This window comes from Schistocerca serialis, chromosome 11, assembly GCF_023864345.2.
Source record: "Schistocerca serialis cubense isolate TAMUIC-IGC-003099 chromosome 11, iqSchSeri2.2, whole genome shotgun sequence".
In the NCBI taxonomy this organism is placed as follows: Eukaryota; Metazoa; Arthropoda; class Insecta; order Orthoptera; family Acrididae; genus Schistocerca; species Schistocerca serialis.
In genome coordinates this window covers 84,365,804-84,386,048 of record NC_064648.1, presented here as the reverse complement: position 1 = coordinate 84,386,048, position 20,245 = coordinate 84,365,804, and the positions used below count along the sequence as shown (strand labels likewise).

Genomic DNA, 20,245 nt, shown 5'->3' with positions numbered 1-20,245 from the left:
AGAATTTCTAACGTTTTTCACTATTTACATTGTCGAACGCTTTTTCCAGGTCTACAACTCCTATGAACTTGTCTTGATTTTTCTTCAAGATTGCTTCCATTATCAACACCAACGTCAGAATCACCTCTCTCGTGCCGTTACCTTTCCTAAAGTCAAAGCGATTGTCATCTAATGCATCGCCAAGTTTCTTCTCCATTCTTCTGTATATTATTCTTCTCAGTAACTTGGATGCATGTGTTGTTAAGCTGGTTGTGTGATAATTCTCGCACTTGCCAGCTCTTGCGGTCTTCGGAATTGTGTGGAAGATATTTTTCCGAAAGTCAGATGGTATATCGCCTGACTCATACATTCTACACACCAACGTGAATACTCGTTTTCTTCCCACATCCCCCAATGATTTTAGAAATTTTAATGGAATGTTATCGGTCCCTTACACCTTATTTGATGTTAAGTCTCCCAAAGCTCTCTTAAATTCTGATTCTAATACTACATCCCATATCTCTTCTAAATCGACTCCTATTTCTTCTTTAAACACATCAGTCAAATCTTCCCTGTCATAGAGGCCTTCATGTACCCTTTCCATCTATCCGTTCTCTCCTCTGTAATTTACAGTAGAATTCCCATTACACTCTTAATGTCAGCACCCCTGGTTTCAATTTCAGTGAAGGTTGTTTTAAATTTTTTATATGCTGAGTCAGTCCTTCCGACAATCATCTCTTTTTCGATTTCTTCACATTTTTCATTCACCAATTTCGTTGTAGCTCCCCTGCACTTCCTATTTATTTCATTCCTCGGCGACTTGTATTTCTGTATTTCTGAATTCATAGATAAACTGAAGTAATTTTTCTGTTACCCATGGTTTCTTCACAGTTACCTTCTTAGTACCTGTATTTTTCTTTCCAACTTCTGTGATTGCCCCTTTTAAATATGCCATTCCTCTTCAACTGTATTGCCAATTGAGTCATTCCTTATTGCTGCATCAACAGCCTTAGAGAACTTCAAGTGTATCTCGTTATTTCTCAGTACTTCCGTATCCCACTTCTTTGCGTAGTGGTTCGCCCTGACTAATCTCTTAAATTTCAGCCTACTTTTCATCACTGCTACTGTATGATCTGAGTCTATATCAGCTCTTGGGTACACCTTACAATTCAGTATCTGATTTCGGAATTTCTATCTTACCATGATGTAATGTAACTGACATCTTTCCGTATGACACAGCCTTTCCCAAGTATACCTTCTCGTCTTGCGATTCTTGAAAAGAGTATTCGCTATTACTAGCTGAAATTTATTACAGAACGCAAGTAGTTTTTCTCTCACTCCTTTTCCCAAGCCTAGAGTCTCCTGTAACCTTTTTCTCCACTCCTTCCCCGGCAGCTGCATTCCAGTCCCCCATGGCTATTGCAGTTACATCTTTCCTTGTGTACTGTATTACCCTTTCAATAACCTCATACACTTTCTGTGTCTCTACATCTTGAGCTTGCGACATCGGCATGTTAGCTGTCGATTTTGATAATAAGAATCCTGTCAGTGAACTGTTCACAATAACACACTATCTGCCCTACAATCACAGTCATAAAGAATCCTACTCCCGTTATACCATTTCCTACTGCTATTGATATTACCGTATACTCATCTGACCATAAATCTTTGTCTTCTTTCCATTTCACTTCACTGACTCCAACTACATCTAGATTGAGGCTTTCCATTTCCCTTTTCAAATTTTCTAGCTTCCCTGCCACGTTCAAGCTTCTGACATTCCTCGTAGAACACTGTCCTTTCGTTGACTATTCAATCTCTTTCTCATGGTCACCTCCCCCATGGCAGTCCCCTCCCAGAGATCCGAACGGTGGACTCTTCCGGAATCTTTTAGCAACGGAAAGATCATCATGACACCTTTTCAATTGCAGTCCACATGTCCTGTAGATTAAATTTATGTCTCTTTGATGGATTATTTTCCATTGCTTTCTGCACCCTCATGCCGTTGATCCTTGCCGATTCTTCCGCGTTAGTGGCAGTTTTGGACCCCAAAAAGTAAGTGAATGCCCTGAATCTCTGTCCGCTCCCCCGCTCTCTTTGACATGGCCGTTGGCAGAATGAGGTTGACTACTTATACCGGAAGTCTGCGGCCGCCAATGTTAATTATTAATCAAGGTTTAAGCGGTGGCGGGCTTTGAACCTGGGATTGCATACAGTTTGATTACTAGTCAAAGACTCCAGCCCTAGATCACAGATGCACAGGAATTTTCTAGAGAGCACTTCTTCACATTTGATCAGAAGGAAATAGAATTATGATATCTTAAATGGTTCCAGAGGTAAACCGCTTGGGTAGGACTGTGCCCTACGAATCTTATACAATGATGCAACCCAAGTTGGACGAAAACACTTATTTTCCCTAGCTAATTTGCTACACAGCTAGCTAAAAGAAAACTAATGTTGGAACTATATTTATTCATAAAATTACAGGTTGTTCAGCAGTGTGCAGATGTGGTGAAGATATTTTGAAGGAAAAGTTCTTTACTTGGGTCGACATAATGTTCTGCAGAAGCGCTAATTTCGTCATCTGCGTTTTCTTAGCAGTAGGCACAGCCACTGAATACAGCGCCGCTGATCCCGTTACAGGTAAATACATTATTATTTTTATTTTATGTATGTCTTGGAATAACAATTTTATACCAAGTAATGAAATACATGTGCAGTTTTTTCTTAGAGATAAGCACGATTTTCTTTTTCAGGATCCGATGGTGATGTCACTGTCTACCGTTTAAGAACTGACAGCCCGGGTAAGTATTTTTAGAGACATTTCATGATTCCACAAATTCATTTGGCGTGAGCTAATTTACCTCATTGTGGTAGTCCTATTTCTTGATTTGATACCTGCTTTGAGTAACAGTGTCATCACGTGGTTATTATGAATGAACTCTGTAACATGATTGAGTCTTAATGAAGAATTGTGCTTGGTGCACTAGTCGGAATGCCATTTATTTATCTCTAGCACATATGTTCTACAGAGCCTTACAGTCATGACCGTAGCCTTTTTTCGAATCTTAGCAATACTTTTACGTCACCGATTTACGAATGTGTAGCTAGCCGCAATGTTGTGCTCCACATTTTTCGTCGTTTTTGTGAGATTCTCGTATAGTGCCGATGCAGTGACACCAGTCCAAAAGGTGCCATGAAACCAGCTACGCGCAAAATCTGTGCCCTTTGTCCTTCTGTTTACTTACACCTACACTGGGCAGCCAAAATATTACGGCCGCTGCTCACCTCATCGCTGGATGCCGGCTGGTGGCGTGGCGTGGTGACCAACCTGTGCAGGTGGAGCAGACGAGGGGGGGGGGGGGGGGCGGGGGGGATGGCGCGCCATAACGAAGACGTGGACTGCAAACGGGGCAATACACTGAGGTGGGCGAATCTGACGAAGGGCAGGTTACTGTTTCTCACAGCCTGAGAACGAGTATCCCGAAAACGGCGAAGCTGGTCGAATGTTCACGTGCTACTGTCGTCTGTGAGATCCCCTGCTACACTCATGGGACAGGACAGATAGTTTACTTTGCGGAAAGGGGCCAGAATGAGTGGCTGTCAGCTACACTCGAACATACTACTTTATTTATTTGACAAACGTTACAAGAGTAAAGTAAACATTAAAATCAGAGCAAGCCAAACATTAATTTAAGAATCTAATTCCCGGCTAAATGCGCCATTCAATCTCACTCTCAACTTTAATTTAAAACCGACTGAAGGCCAATCACTTAAGACTCAAAAACAAGAATTTGAATTTTAATAGGGAGAAAGCCTCATCTTAAAACATTTCTCTAAATTAGGGTGAAGGCCCAAACACTCTAACACCTTAAGCACAAAACAACTTCAATTTAAAATCGGCTAAAAGCCTTACATAAACAACAACAAAGACAAGTAAGAAAAGGCAGCACATCAAACGGCGCTCGCTTAGGTGAGACAGGCAGTCGGCCCAACAATTCTCAGTCTGACGGCAACCCGACCGACAGACAGTCAACGGACCAAGCGACAGGATAACTTCTGCTCCACCCGAGCAGCACAAAACAGCGAGTTCAATGGAACAACTCAGAAGGTATCGGCGCCCACAACGAATTACACATTCAGCTGTGAAACCACACGCCGTGCTGGACAGCCACAACACGACGAGGAAAATACACTGCGTGAATTAACGCCAACGGCTAAGGGCAGGTAACCAGAACGTTAACGGCCATGAATTTCGCCAACTTGAAAACACACGTTCTTGCTCGCAGGAGTGTCCCAACAGCCCACAACGAAATTCAAACGACCCAGTGTGAACAGCTGGGGCTGGCTGGTATATTAAGTAAAGACTCAACTTCGTGTCCGGGATCAGTGAGCCACAGACATCGTAGCAATGGGAACAGCCCCTCACACTCCAAGCGCGTTTGGACGCCGCCAGTGGCCCCAGCCAGACACGCGCCACGGAGACTTCCTCGCTGCTCCAGCCCAACTGACCATCTTTCTGCACATGGCACAGCTGGAAACTATCAGCGCGAGGCCAAAGATAGTACAAGGGTGCGAATATCGATACACACTGCTGCTGCCACTCGTGGAGAGACAGGTTAACAGCATAATCGCGATAACCGTAGGAAACTAATCACAGAATAGCAACCAAGGTTCAATGCAAGCATAACACGAGCCAGCCAGATCTCAGTCAGCATCCATGGAAAGAGACAGAAAGACGGTAATACTACCACTACACGCTAGAGACAGTAAGACAGTAATACTACCACTACACGCTAAATGGTCGGACGTCAACGATTCTTCACAGTACGCGCGGTTTGGAGGCCTGTGTGCTCTGTGAAATAGGATAGATGGTGATCTGTGGCATCTCTGCCCAAAGAGCACAGTGGTGGTGCACGCGCAAGTACACTCCTGGAAATGGAAAAAAGAACACATTGACACCGGTGTGTCAGACCCACCATACTTTCTCTGGACACTGCGAGAGGGCTGTACAATCATTGATCACACGCACGGCACAGCGGACACACCAGGAACCGCGGTGTTGGCCGTCGAATGGCGCTAGCTGCGAAGCATTTGTGCACCGCCGCCGTCAGTGTCAGCCAGTTTGCCGTGGCATACGGAGCTCCATCGCAGTCTTTAACACTGGTAGCATGCCGCGACAGCGTGGACGTGAACCGTATGTGCAGTTGACGAACTTTGAGCGAGGGCGTATAGTGGGCATGCGGGAGGCCGGGTGGACGTACCGCCGAATTGCTCAACACGTGGGGCGTGAGGTCTCCACAGTACATCGATGTTGTCGCCAGTGGTCGGCGGAAGGTGCACGTGCCCGTCGACCTGGGACCGGACCGCAACGACGCACGGATGCACGCCAAGACCGTAGGATCCTACGCAGTGCCGTAGGGGACCGCACCGCCATTTCCCAACAACTTAGGGACACTGTTGCTCCTGGGCTATCGGCGAGTACCATTCGCAACCGTCTCCATGAAGCTGGGCTACGGTCCCGCACACCGTTAGGCCGTCTTCCGCTCACGCCCCAACATCGTGCAGCCCGCCTCCAGTGGTGTCGCGACAGGCGTGAATGGAGGGACGAATGGAGACGTGTCGTCTTCAGCGATGAGAGTCGCTTCTGCCTTGGTGCCAATGATGGTCGTATGCGTGTTTGGCGCCGTGCAGGTGAGCGCCACAATCAGGACTGCATACGACCGAGGCACACAGGGCCAACACCCGGCATCATGGTGTGGGGAGCGATCTCCTACACTGGCCGTACACCACTGGTGATCGTCGAGGGGACACTGGATAGTGCACGGTACATCCAAATCGTCATCGAACCTATCGTTCTACCATTCCTAGACCGGCAAGGGAACTTGCTGTTCCAACAGGACAATGCACGTCCGCATGTATCCCGTGCCACCCAACGTGCTCTAGAAGGTGTAAGTCAACTACCATGTCCAGCAAGATCTCCGGATCTGTCCCCCATTGAGCATGTTTGGGACTGGATGAAGCGTCGTCTCACGCGGTCTGCACGTCCAGCACGAACGCAGGTCCAACTGAGGCGCCAGGTGGAAATGGCATGGCAAGCCGTTCCACAGGACTACATCCAGCATCTCTACGATCGTCTCCATGGAAGAATAGCAGCCTGCATTGCTGCGAAAGGTGGATATACACTGTACTAGTGCCGACATTGTGCATGCTCTGTTGCCTGTGTCTATGTGCATGTGGTTCTGTCAGTGTGATCATGTGATGTATCTGACCCGAGGAATGTGTCAATAAAGTTTCCGCTTCCTGGGACAATGAATTCACGGTGTTCTTATTTCAATTTCCAGGAGTGTATTTCGGAGTACACAGTTCATCGTAGAATGTTGAACGTGGAATTCTTCGGCAGACCACCCCTAAGTGTTAACATGTTGACCCAATGACATCGTCAGTTTCAGTGACAGTGGGCACGGGACCAATCAGAATCGACTGTCAATCAATGGGATTTTCTCGGCTCTTTGGTCGAATCACATCTTTGCTGCAGTAGATCGATCGTCGTCTCCACAAAACGCCGTCATCGAGGTGAACGATGGCTCGAAACGTGCAGTGCGGCACGGACACAGGCTGGTGGGGGCAGCAGTATGCTGTGAGTGAGATTCTACTGCGCTCGCTTGCGATCTGTGTTAATAAAGGAAGACACTCTGATGGCTGTGAACCATCTGCATCCCTTCACGCCTGGTGTCTTCCCTGATGGCGCTGTGGTCTATCAGCAGCATAACTGTTCGTGTCTCAGAGACAGAACTGCGCTACATTGGTTTGAGGAGCATTATAGTGAACAGACGTTGATGTCTCCGCGACCACAACTGGCCTGATGTAAACCTTATCAAACCCATCTGGCCGACCATTGTGGCCGTTCTAGAAGCTACAGTCTGGAACCGCCTGACCGCTACGGTTGCAGGTTCGAATTCTGCCTCGGGCATGGACATGTGTGATGTCCTTAGGTTAGTTAGGTTTAAGTAGTTCTAGAGGACTGATGACCTCATAAAAGTCCCATAGTGCTCAGAGCCATTTGAACCAAGTCCATCTGGGATCCTATCCAGCTCAATCACGGCTTACCCAAATCACCGGCCCATTATGTACCCATATTACATGACCTATGCATAGGCATCTAATGCCACATACCTCCACAAACCTACCAATAAACTTTCGGATCACCGACCTCGGAATCAGTGATATACGAGGGCCGTTCAGATAGTAACCTCCGGTTGATTTAAAAAAATACACAAGTTAAATAAAAATATTTTAATATATACATCTTACAACTACATCTTTGCACTATTTTTCTACATAGTCTCCATAGCGATTGAGGCACTTATCGTATCTCTTCACAAGCTTTGAAATTCTGCATAAAACTCACCCGCTTGTGCCTGGAGCCAGCCTGTGACCGCATCTTTGAGCTCTCCGTCGTCATCAAACCGCTGTGACCCGAGCCATTTCTTCAAATGCATGAAGAGGTGATAATCACTTGGCGCCAGGTCTGGGCTGTAAGGTGGAAGGTTTATAACGTCCCACTTGAATGACTCAAGAAGGGCCGTTGTTCTGCGAGCAGAGTGAGGACGGGCGTTATCGTGCAAAAAAACGATACCGGAAGTCAGCATACCACGGCGTTTGTTCTGTATAGCCCGTCGTAACTTTTTTATTGTTTCACAGTTCACGTCTTGATTAATGGTCGTACCACGTTCCATGAATTCAACCAACAACACCCCTTTGGCATCCCAAAACACCGTTGCCATCAGTTTTCTGGCAGAAAAATCTTGCGAGGCTTTTCTTGGTTTGGTAGGCGAATTTGAATGTGCCCACATCTTTGATTGTTCTTTTGTCTCAGGGTTCACGTACTTAATCCAGGTTTCGTCACCGGTCACGATTCTGTTTAACAATGGTTCTCCTTCGTCCTCATAACGTGACAGAAAGTCTAATGCAGAGACCATTCTTTGAGCTTTGTGGTGGTCGGTAAGAATTTTGGGCACCCATCGTGCACAGAACTTACGGTAACCCAACCTTGCTGTCACTATCTCGTACAAGAGAGTCTTAGAAATCTGTGGAAAACCAGTTGACAACTCCGACATTGAGAAACGTCGATTTTCACGAACTTTTGCATCAACTGTCTGAACGAGTTCGTCAGTCACCAATGATGGTCTACCACTCCTTTCTTCATCATGAACGTTTTCTCGTCCACTTTTAAATAAACGTACCCATTCACGGACAACTCCTTCACTCATAACTCTTGGTCCGTACACGGCACAAAGCTCACGATGAATAGCTGCTGCAGAATATCCTTTGGCTGTAAGAAACCTTATGACAGCACGCACTTCACATTTGGCGGGGTTTTCTATTGCAGCACACATTTCAAACTGCCACAAAAACTAAACTAGCGCAGGTACGACGTTCACTCGACCACAGCTTGATGCCGACTGACCTGTTGAGTGCGTGAACGCACAGATGGCGTCGCTACTCCCCCCACAACCCGCACTGTGACCAATCGGAGGTTACTTTCTGAACCGCCCTCGTATTTCGTTCCAAAGACGGGCAAACTAAGCAATCTCTGTTGGTCCATCATGGCCACGCAACATTGGCTGATAAGTACTTTTCAATGTCAATAAACATCATCAACAGCCGTGTACATTGAGATATTTTATCTATTCTGAAAGCAATCAGTTTCGGCAATTCATTTTTCCATCTTCAGGCCCCATAGGCTTTTATTCAAATAAACGAACTGATCTTATAGCGCCATAAAACACTGAATATCGTGAATTCCAATCGTTATACAAGTATTTAAAATTAAGACGTCACAGCAACTGAGATGGGCTCAGTTGCTGTCACGTGTTCGTACGAAGTATTTGCATAACGATTTGGCAGCCCTGGGGGAACAGGATGAAGCATACGAAGTCGTACTTAGATGATTCGAGCGTCTGGTACAGGAAGTTGGGAAGACCAACCTCGCTCATGGAGATCTCCCCTCGTTCAGTGTCCACAAGCGGAAACCAGCTTTGGTGCTCAAAACCTCGACCACTCTTGAGCTACACCACTGCACGGAGCTGTGACTCGGTGTCCTCCACCAGAGGGAGGGATGAACTTGGTAAAAGGCCACCTGCGGCCCACCTGGAAACACTTGTCAGGAATATTAGCAGCGCATTGTGATAGGCAATCGTTGCCAATTCTGGCTCACGCTTTATAAAGAAATGAAGCTTCTTTTCTCCACGATTAAGCATTCACAAAGACCTTGTGTCTGAAATGGCGCTTAAGCCACACGTAACTTCTCAGTCCGTTCATTTCCCAGGATATCCATTTCTTAGGACTCACAAACCAAATAGACCAATATGAATGTTTTAGTTGGACCACTTCTTTCGCTTTGCGATAGATGGCGATGTAATAGTCACAAACGTATAAGTACGTGGTATCACGTAACATTCCGCCAGTGTGGACGGTGTTTGCTTCGTGATACATTACCCGTGTTAAAATGGACTGTTTACCAATTGCAGAAAAGGTAGATATCGGGTTGATGTATGACTATTGTGATCAAAATGCCCAACGGGAGTGTGCTATGTATGCTGCTCCGTATCCTAGACGACGTCATCCAAGTGTCCGGACCGTTCGCCGGATAGTTCCGTTATTTAAGGAAACAGGAAGTGTCCAGTCGCATGTGAAACGTCAACCATGACCTGCAGCAAATGATGATGCCCAAGTAGGTGTTTTAGCTGCTGTCGCGGCTAATTCGCACATCAGTAGCTAACAAATTGCGCGAGAATCGGGAATCTCAAAAACGTCGGTGTTGATAATGCTATATCAACATCAATTGCACCCGTACGATATTTCTATGTACCAGGACGACTTTGCACAGTTCTGCCACTGGGCACAAGAGAAATAACGGAACAATGACAGATTTTTTGCACACGTTCTATTTAGCGACGAAGCGTCATTCACCAACAGCAGTAACGTAAACCGGCATAATATGCACTACTGGGCAACGGAAAATCCACAATGGCTGCGACAAGTGGAACATCAGTGACCTTGGTGGGTTAATGTATGGTGCGGCATTATGGGAGGAAGGATAATTGGCCCCCATTTTATCGATGGCAATCTAAATGGTGCAATGTATGCTGATTTCCTACGTAATGTTCTACTGATGTTACTACAAGATGTATCACTGCATGACAGAATGGCGATGTACTTCCAACATGATGGATGTCCGGCACATAGCTCGCGTGCGGTTGAAGCGGTACTGAATAGCATATTTCATGACAGGTGGAATGGTCGTCGAAGCACCGTACCATTGCCCGCACGTTCACCGGATCTGACGTTCCTGGATTTCTATCTGTGGGGAAAGTTGAAGGATATTTGCTATCGTCATCCACCGACAACGCCTGACAACATGCGTCAGCGCATTGTCAATGGATGTGCGAACATTACGGAAAGCGAACTACTCGCTGTTGAGAGGAATGTCGTTGCAAGTATTGCCAAATGCATTGAGGTTGGCGGACATCATTTTGAGCATTTATTGCATTAATGTGGTATTTACAGATAATCACGCTGTAACGGCATGCGTCATGAGAAATGATAAGTTCAGAAAGGTACATGTATCACATTGGAACAACCGAAATAAAATGTTCAAACGTACCCACGTCCTGTATTTTAATTTAAAAACACCTTCCTGTTACCATCTGTTCGTCTAAAATTGTGAGCCATATGTTTGTGACTATTAAAGCGCCATCTATCACAAAGCGAAAAAAGTGGTCCAACTAAAACATTCATAGTTTTTTATGTACTAGACGAATATGTAATAAAATTGGGGGTTACTATTTAGAAAAAAAACGTAGTTGATACCCGTTTGACCATCTAGTGAGCCAACCATAGCGCCGTCTGGTTTGCCCCTTCAAGCTAGACAAGTCTCGTTCTGTGTAGTTTTTTCGTTCGACGCTTATTTCGTGAGATATTTGGCCCGGTCACGATCAATGGACCACCCTGTATATAATGCGGAGTGCACTCATACCTTGTGAAGCCAAATGAGGAGCTACTTGACTGACCACATGCATCTCCCTCTCCCCCCTCCCCCCCCCCCCCCCCCCCGCCGTGTCGGCATCCGGTGACTCCTATGGGCTGAGGATGACATGGCGGCCGGTCGGTACTGTTGGACCTTCAAAGACTGTTTGGGTGATGTTTGTTGTATATGTTGATCATCTTACTGTTCTCTACATTTGTAAAGAAGTAGTGTATAGACCATTGATAATGAACACTAATAAAACCTTAATTTCCAGAAACTTTCAACGTTTTGTGTATGACATCAAAAAATGAACGAGTTTCAAGTCGAAGTGACATCATTTGTGATTTTTAAGGGTAATTAAAGTCTTATTATATTTTAATATGCTCTTTATTATGAAGTTTCAGTGCTCACATATGTACATGTGATGTCTGTATTGTGATCTGTAACATGAAGGCATCAGTGATGGATACCTTTGCCCCAGCCTTCACCTCTCCATGAAGTGAAGACGTAGCTGTGATTCCACATTAACCTGTGGGTCCCCTGTCCCCAGTAGAATTACTGATTACTGGTGCAGGTTAAGGGCGTGCAAGTCACAGAGGTGGCGTCCTGCTGAAAGAACTGGCAAACACACGGCATAGCATCTCTCTCGTGGGTCTCCCATCCTATCACACCAAATGAATTTACTTCAATATCCTGACAGACAACACACACAATCGACCTTACAGTTGTTGCTTTTTACAAGATGTTAATTCAAACAATTTATTATTTATTATTTGCTATTAATGATCTGCACTGAAGCACCAGGGAAACTGGTATAGGCATGCGTATTGAAATACAGAGGTATGTAAACAGGCAGTATACGGCGCTGCGGTCGGCAACGCCTGTATAAGACTACAAAGGTCTGACGGAATTGCTAGTTCGATTACGACTGGTACAACAACAGCTTACCAAGATTTAAGTGAAATTGAACTTGGTGCTATAGTCGGTGCACGAGTGATGGGACAAGGCATCTCTAAGAGGGGGGGGGGGGGAGGATTTTCCCGAACGTCCATTTCACACCGCTGCTGCCGAAAAATGATCCTGCAAGAACGGGGCCAACGACGACTGCAGAGAATCTTCCAGCGTGACAGAAGTGTAATACGTCCCCAAATTGCTGCAGATTGCAACGCTGGGCCATCAACAAGTGTCAGCGTGGGACCATTCGACGAAACATCATCGATATAAGCTTTCGCAGCAGAAACCGCACTCGTGTGCCCTTGATTACTGCACGACATAAGGCTTTACGCCTCGTACGGGCCTGTCAACACCGACATTGGACTATTGAGTTTAACATTGTATCGAGTGGATTGACGAGACAACCTCTTTAATCCATGTATCCAGCATGTCAGCAGGGGACTATTGAAGCTGGTGGAGGCTCTGTAATGGTGTGGGGCGTGTGCAGTTGGAGTGATATGGGACCCCTGACACGTTTAGATGCGACTCTGACAGGTGACACGTACATAAGCATCCTGCCTAATCGTCTGCATCCCTTCGTGTCCATTGTGAATTCCAACGGACTTGAGTAATTACAGCTGGACAGTGCGATATCTCACACGTCCAGAATTGCTACACAGTGGGTCCTGCGTATAAAGACTTCCGCTGGCCACCCAACTCCCCATACATGAATATTATTGAGCATATTTTGAATGCCTTGCAACGTGATGTTCAGAAGAGATCACCACCGTATCGTACTCTTACGGATTTGTGGTCAGCCCTGCAGGATTCATGGTGTCAATTCGCTCCAGCACTATTTGAGACATTAGTCGAGTCGATGCCACGTTGTGTTGTAGCACTTTTGTCCGCTCGCGGGGCTATACACGATATTAGGCATGTGTGCCAGTTTCTTAGGCTCTTCAGTGCATTGTTGGCTTCTAATGAGATTCTGGTATTGATTGTTAACTCGTACTCCACAACTGGTACCGCCATATATACAGGGTGAGCTCTGATTTTAAAAATTTATAACAGAATGAACGTTTGATATAATCAGTTACATTCGATGCCGTTACATAGGTTAGTGTTACTAATTCTTGCGACCAATAGATGGCGCTGTCTGTTAGGTCTCTTTGGTCTGCTAGTTGCTGGCGAAATGGCGTCGAAGCAGGAGAAAGCGCAATGTGTGCTTTGGTTTCAAGAAACGAAATCGCCCATCAGTGCTCAGCATAAATTTCGAGCTTGTTACGGACGCACGCCTCCTGACGTTAAATCAAGAAAGCTTTGGTATGCAAAGTTTAGCGAAATAGGCAGCGCTGAAGATCGCCCTCGAAGTGGCAGACCTCCCCACCACCCCGCTCTCCAGACATTACACCCCTTCACTTATTTTTCTGGGGCTATATCAAGGACAGAGTCTTCGTCACACCAGTCTCTGACATCGACGAACTGAAGGCTAGGATACAAGCTGCTTTGGGTACTGTGACAGAACACATGTTACGAAACTCCTGGTGGGAACTGGAATACCGCCTCGACATTCTCCACCAAGGCAACACACGTTTAGGTTTACTAACGTAAGTGGCCTCAAAAAACCTAATAGCACTAACCTATGTAACGGCATCAAATGTAAATTATTAAGTCAGACGGGTAATCTGTAATAAATTTTTATAATCAGGACAAGACTTTGTGCCCACACTATATTTCATTGGGGCACTCATTTGCTAGTAGGTGGAGGGTGTCATGTAACTTTAATTCATGACTGGCGTAGCTTAAGTTGATCGACACACAAAGATAGTATTGGTTTTCATTCATGCCATATGCATGCCCCATTTGGAACAGAGAATAAAGTTGCATTAGGTTTCCACTAAGTCTTTTGTTGACCAGTCTTAGTGGTAATAGAAGACAGAAAAACGAAATCCGAAGTTTTAAATTTCAGATACAAGAAATCGTTCACACAGGAGAACTGTACGAACATACCGTCATTTGAGTATGGATATAGGCTCCTGTATAGATGACATAGCTATAAGCATGTTTGGCACACAGAAAGAGATGAAAAATTTGAAAGCAAATAAATCGCCACCCCCCGATGGAGTCCGAGATAGATTATGCAATAAGTACTCTATGGTGTTGACCCCGTACCTAGCTTGCATTTATCGTGAATCCCTCACCAAGCACACAGTCTCAAACCACTGGAAAAAAGTGCACAAGGGTAAAAGAAGGGAACAGCAAAATTAAAATCTGTTTACTGCAGAATCCGTTAACATATTTTCAGTTCGAATATAATAAAGCTTCTTGAGACTGAGGAGCCCATATCGACGAATCAGCGTGATTTCAGAAAGCCTCACTCGTGCGAAATTCAGCTTGTCCGTTTCTCACACGACATACTGCGAAATATGGACGAGGGGCAAGCCGGTTCCATATTTCTATATTTCCGGAAAACATTTGACGTGGTGCTCCGTTGCAGGTTGTTAACGAAGGTACAAGCATATGGAAGTTTACACATACATGGGTGGCTTGAAGACTTCTTAAACAATAAAACCCAGTACTTTGTCCTCGGAGGAGAAGGTTCGCCAGAGACGAGGGTACCGTCAGGAGTGACCCAGGGAAGTGTGACAGTACCGCTGTTGTTCTCTGCATACATACACTACTGGCCAATAAAATTGCTACACCAAGAAGAAATGCAGATGAAAAACAGGTATTCGTTGGACAAATATATTGTACTAGAACTAACATGTGATTACATTTTCTCGCAATTTAGGTGCATAGATCCTGAGAAATCAGTACCCAGAACAACCACTGTGGCAGTAATAACGCCCTTGATACGCCTGGGCATTGAGTCAAACAGAGCGTGGATGGCATGTGCAGGTACAGCTGCCCACGCAGATTATACAGGATACCGCAGTTCATCAAGAGTAGTGACTGGCGTATTGTGACGAGACAGTTGCTCGGCCACCGTTGACCAGACGTTTTCACTTAGTGAGAGAACTGGAGAATGTGCTGGCCAGGGCAGCAATCGAACATTTTCTGTATCCAAAAAGGCCCGTACAGGATCTGCAACATACAGTCGTGCATTATCCTGCTGAAATGTAGGGTTTCGCAGGGATCGAATGAAGGGCAGAGCCACTGGTCGTAATACATCTGAAATGTAACGTCCACTGTTCAAAGTGCCTTCAATGCGAACTAGAGGTGGCCGAGACGTGTAACCAATGGCACCCTATACCATCACACCTGGTGATACGCTAGTATGGCGATGACGAACACACGCTTCCAATGTGCGTTCACCGCGATGTCGCCAAACACGGATGCAACCATCACGATGCTGTACACAGAACCTGGATTCGTCCGAAATAATGACGTTTTGCCATTCGTGCACCGAGGTTCGTCGTCGAGGACACCTTCGCAGGCGCTCCTGTCTGTGAAGCAGCATCATGGGGAACCGCAGCCACAGTCTCCGAGCTGATAGTCCGTGCTGCTGCAAACGTCGTCGAACCGTTCGTGCAGATGGTGGTTGTCTTGCAAACGTCCTCATCTGTTGACTCAGGGATCGAGACGTGGCTGCACGATCCGTTACAGCCATGCGGATAAGATGCCTGTCATCTCGACTGCTAGTCATACAAGGCCGTTGGGATCCAGTACGGCGTTCCGTATTACCCTCCTGAACCCACCGATTCCATATTCTGCTAATAGTCATTAGATCTCGACCAACGCAAGCAGCAATGTCGCGATACGATGAACGGTAATCGCGATGGGCTATAATCCCACCTTTATCAAAGGCGGAAACGTGATGGTACGCATTTCTCCTCCTTACAAGAGGCATCAAAACAACATTTCACCAAGCAACGCCGGTCAACTGCTGTTTGTGTATGAGAAATCGGTTGGAAACTTTCCTCACGTCAGCACATCGTAGGTGTCGCCACCGGCGCCAATCTTGTGTGAATGCTCTGAAAAGCTAATCATTTGCATATCACAGCATCTACTTCGTGTCGTTTAAATTTCGCGTCTATAGCACGCCATATTCGTGGTGTAGCAATTTTAATGGCCAGTAGTGTAAATGATTTGGCGGACAAGGTGGGCAGCAATCTGCAGATGTTTGCTAATGCTGCCGTGGTCTACGGGAAGGTGCGAAGTTGAATGACTTTAGGAAGATACAACTTAGAGAAAATTTCTAGTTGGTATGATGAATGGCAGCTTGCTCTAAATGTGGAAAACTTAAGTTAATGTGGGTAAATAGGAAGAAAAAGCCCGTAATGTTCACTTACAGTATTACTAGTGTCCTACTTGACACAGTCAAGTTATTTAAATGTTTGGGCCTAACGTTTCAAAGTGATATGAAATGGAGCAATCATGTGAGAAGTGTGGTAGGGAAGGTGGATGGTCGACTTCGGTGTATTGGATGACTTTTAGGAAGGAGTGGTTCACCTGTAAAGGAGACCGCGTATGGGACGCTTCTGCGACCTATTCTTGAGTACTGCTCGAGTGTTCGGGATCCATACCAGCTCGGACTGGTGGAACCACATCGATGTAATTCAGAAGAGGGCTGCTAGATTCGTTGCCGGTAGGTCTGAACAAAACGTAAGTGTTACGGAGATGCTTCAGAAACTCAAATGTGAATCGCTGGAGGGAAAGCGGCGTTGTTTTCGGGAAACCCTATTAAGAAACTTTAGAGAGTCGGTATTTGAAGCTGACTGCCGTACTATTCAAATGGTTCAAATGACTCTGAGCACTATCGGATTTAACTGCTGAGGTCATCAGTACCCTAGAACTTACAACTACTTCAACCTAAGCAACCAAAGGACGTTACATATCCATGCCCAAGCCAGGATTAGAACCTGCGAGCGTAGCGGTCGCGCGGTTCCAGACTGTATCTCGTAGAACCGCTGCGGAACCATTCTACTGCAGCCAACATACTTTGCGAGTAACGACCAGGAAGATAACACACGAGAAATTAGGGTTCATACGGAGCCATAGAGACAGTCGTTTTTCCGTCGCTCTGTTTGAGAGTGAAACAGGAGGGAACATGACAAGTAGTGTTTCAGGTAGCTTCCGCCTCGCACGTTACGGGAGCTGCGGAGTATTTATGTAGATGCAGATTCGTAAGATGAAAATTCGTGCATTATCAATAAATATTATTTAAATAAGTAAGAAAAGTATAAATTTTTAAATATTATCTGGAAAAAGTCCTACGTTTACTACTCAGTCAGAAGAGATCACAGTGTCAGGAGATGTTTTCTGTGATGCTGTAACTACCACAGTCTTCATTTATAATCTCTTGACTGAGGAGTCTGTCTGCTTCTCGTTATTTACATCCACAGTGCATCTTATGATTCCATGACCATCTGATTTTGTAAAGAACTTTAGAACCATCATATACTGTGTAACAAATTTATCACTCGATAGACTGTTGTCATTTTCAAAGTCTTTGCGAAGGAAGCAAGACAGTACTGTCGTGCTTGGAGAACAAGTGCGTGAAAATCTGTATCAGCTTTCCTGAAATTAGACTTCATGTGGCCGGCCGCTGTGACCGAGTGGTTCTAGGCGCTTCAGTCCGGAACCGCACTGCTGCTACGGTCGTAGATTCTAATCCTGACTCGGGCATGGATGTGTGTGATAGATTAGTTAGGTTTGAGTAGTTCTAACTTCTAAGGTACTGATTACTTCATATGTTAAGTCCAATAGTGCTCAGAGCCATTTGAACCATTTCGTTAGACTTAATGTAAACACAGCTTATTTGGACATCTTCAAGAACGCATAACGCTTTCCGTTTTCGTCCTCAAACCAGGTTTTATCATTCACACACGTGACTGATTTCCTTTGCTATTACTTTTCCAGCTACAGTTGTAAGTGTAACTTTCGAGTGTAGCATGTGATTTGGATAGAGAAGGGTTTGGGCTGGAGGCTGTGCTGATGTGGGCTAATTTATAAAAATAAAGTCTTCTTTACTGCGGAATAGTACGAAGCAAACATAGATTAGTTGCCACGCAATATACACTCCTGGAAACTGAAATAAAAACACCGTGAATTCATTGTCCCAGGAAGGGGAAACTTTATTGACACATTCCTGGGGTCAGATACATCACATGATCACACTGACAGAACCACAGGCACATAGACACAGGCAACAGAGCATGCACAATGTCGGCACTAGTATAGTGTATATCCACCTTTCGCAGCAATGCAGGCTGCTATTCTCCCATGGAGACGATCGTAGAGATGCTGGATGTAGTCCTGTGGAACGGCTTGCCATGCCATTTCCACCTGGCGCCTCAGTTGGACCAGCGTTCGTGCTGGACGTGCAGACCGCGTGATACGACGCTTCATCCAGTCCCAAACATGCTCAATGGGGGACAGATCCAGAGATCTTGCTGGCCAGGGTAGTTGACTTACACCTTCTAGAGCACGTTGGGTGGCACGGGATACATGCGGACGTGCATTGTCCTGTTGGAACAGCAAGTTCCCTTGCCGGTCTAGGAATGGTAGAATGATGGGTTCGATGACGGTTTGGATGTACCGTGCACTATTCAGTGTCCCCTCGACGATCACCAGTGGTGTACGGCCAGTGTAGGAGATCGCTCCCCACACCATGATGCCGGGTGTTGGCCCTGTGTGCCTCGGTCGTGTGCAGTCCTGATTGTGGCGCTCACCTGCACGGCGCCAAACACGCATACGACCATCATTGGCACCAAGGCAGAAGCGACTCTCATGGCTGAAGACGACACGTCTCCATTCGTCCCTCCATTCACGCCTGTCGCGACACCACTGGAGGCGGGCTGCACGATGTTGGGGCGTGAGCGGAAGACGGCCTAACGGTGTGCGGGACCGTAGCCCAGCTTCATGGAGACGGTTGCGAATGGTCCTCGCCGATACCCCAGGAGCAACAGTGTCCCTAATTTGCTGGGAAGTGGCGGTGCTGTCCCCTACGGCACTGCGTAGGATCCTACGGTCTTGGCGTGCATCCGTGCGTCGCTGCGGTCCGGTCCCAGGTCGACGTGCACGTGCACCTTCCGCCGCCCACTGGCGACAACATCGATGTACTGTGGAGACCTCACGCCCCACGTGTTGAGCAATTCGGCGGTACGTCCACCCGGCCTCCCGCATGCCCACTATACGCCCTCGCTCAAAGTCCGTCAACTGCACATACAGTTCACGTCCACGCTGTCGCGGCATGCTACCAGTGTTAAAGACTTCGATGGAGCTCCGTATGCCACGGCAAACTGGCTGACACTGACGGCGGCGGTGCACAAATGCTGCGCAGCTAGCGCCATTCGACGGCCAACACCGCGGTTCCTGGTGTGTCCGCTGTGCCGTGCGTGTGATCATTGCTTGTACAGCCCTCTCGCAGTGTCCGGAGCAAGTATGGTGGGTCTGACACACCGGTGTCAATGTGTTCTTTTTTCCATTTCCAGGAGTGTAGTTCCAGAAGCAGTCAGACAAGAACAACCAAAATTCCTTCAATACAACGAAACACAGTTCAACAAAGACAATTAAAGTCACTTACCTTAGCTCACAGAATTTGGTAGCAACAGTAATAATTAAAACATACAACCAAAAACAAGAAAAATAATAATGTACTAGTATCCATAGGACATTAAGAGGACACAAAAGTCTAATTAGGATAACTTACATTGTTACACATTGATCTGAATATACTTCCATACAGTCCTATGTACAAAAATCATATACACTATGTGATCAAAAGTGACCGGACACCTGGCTGAATATTACTTACAAGTTCGTGGCGCCCTCCATCAGTAATGCTGGAATTCAGTATGGTGTCGGTCCACCCTTAGCCTTGATGACAGCTTCCACTCTGGCAGGCATACGTACTGGAAGATTTCTTGGGGAATGGCAGCCCATTCTTCACGGAGTGCTGCACTGAGGAGAGGTATCGATGTCGGGGGGTAAGGCCTGGCACGAAGTCGGTGTTGCAGAACATCTCGAAGGTGTTCCATAGGGTTCAGGTTAGAACTCTGTGCAGGCCAGTCCATGACAGGGATGTTATTGTCGTGTAACCACTCCGCCACAGCCCGTGCAAGATGAACGCGTGCTCAATCGTGTTGAAAGATGCTGTCACCATCCCCGAATTTCTCTTCAACAGTGGTAAGCGAGAAGGTGCTTAAAACATTAGTGTAGACCTGTGCTGTGATATTGCCACGAAAAACAACAAGAAGTACAAGCCCCATCCATGAAAAACACGACAACACCATAACCCCCGCATCCGAATATTAATGTTGGCACTACACACGCTGGCATATGACGTTCACCGAGCATTCG

General features: G+C 46.2%; 1 protein-coding gene across 4 annotated transcripts in view; it reads left to right on the top strand.

The window, feature by feature from the left end:
* LOC126426407 (tenascin-like) overlaps positions 1 to 20,245 on the top strand; it is a 562,410-nt gene that overhangs the window by 77,648 nt on the left and 464,517 nt on the right. The window contains exons 2-3 of one of the 4 annotated variants that reach the window (XM_050088324.1): positions 2,464 to 2,619; positions 2,733 to 2,780. The exons of 2 other annotated variants lie outside the window; for them this stretch is intronic. In XM_050088324.1, the coding sequence (XP_049944281.1) occupies positions 2,532 to 2,619; positions 2,733 to 2,780 (136 nt within the window). In that variant the 5' untranslated portion in view covers positions 2,464 to 2,531. The remainder of the gene's footprint in view (positions 1 to 2,463; positions 2,620 to 2,732; positions 2,781 to 20,245) is intronic. One more of the 4 variants, XM_050088323.1, reaches the window with a different exon arrangement.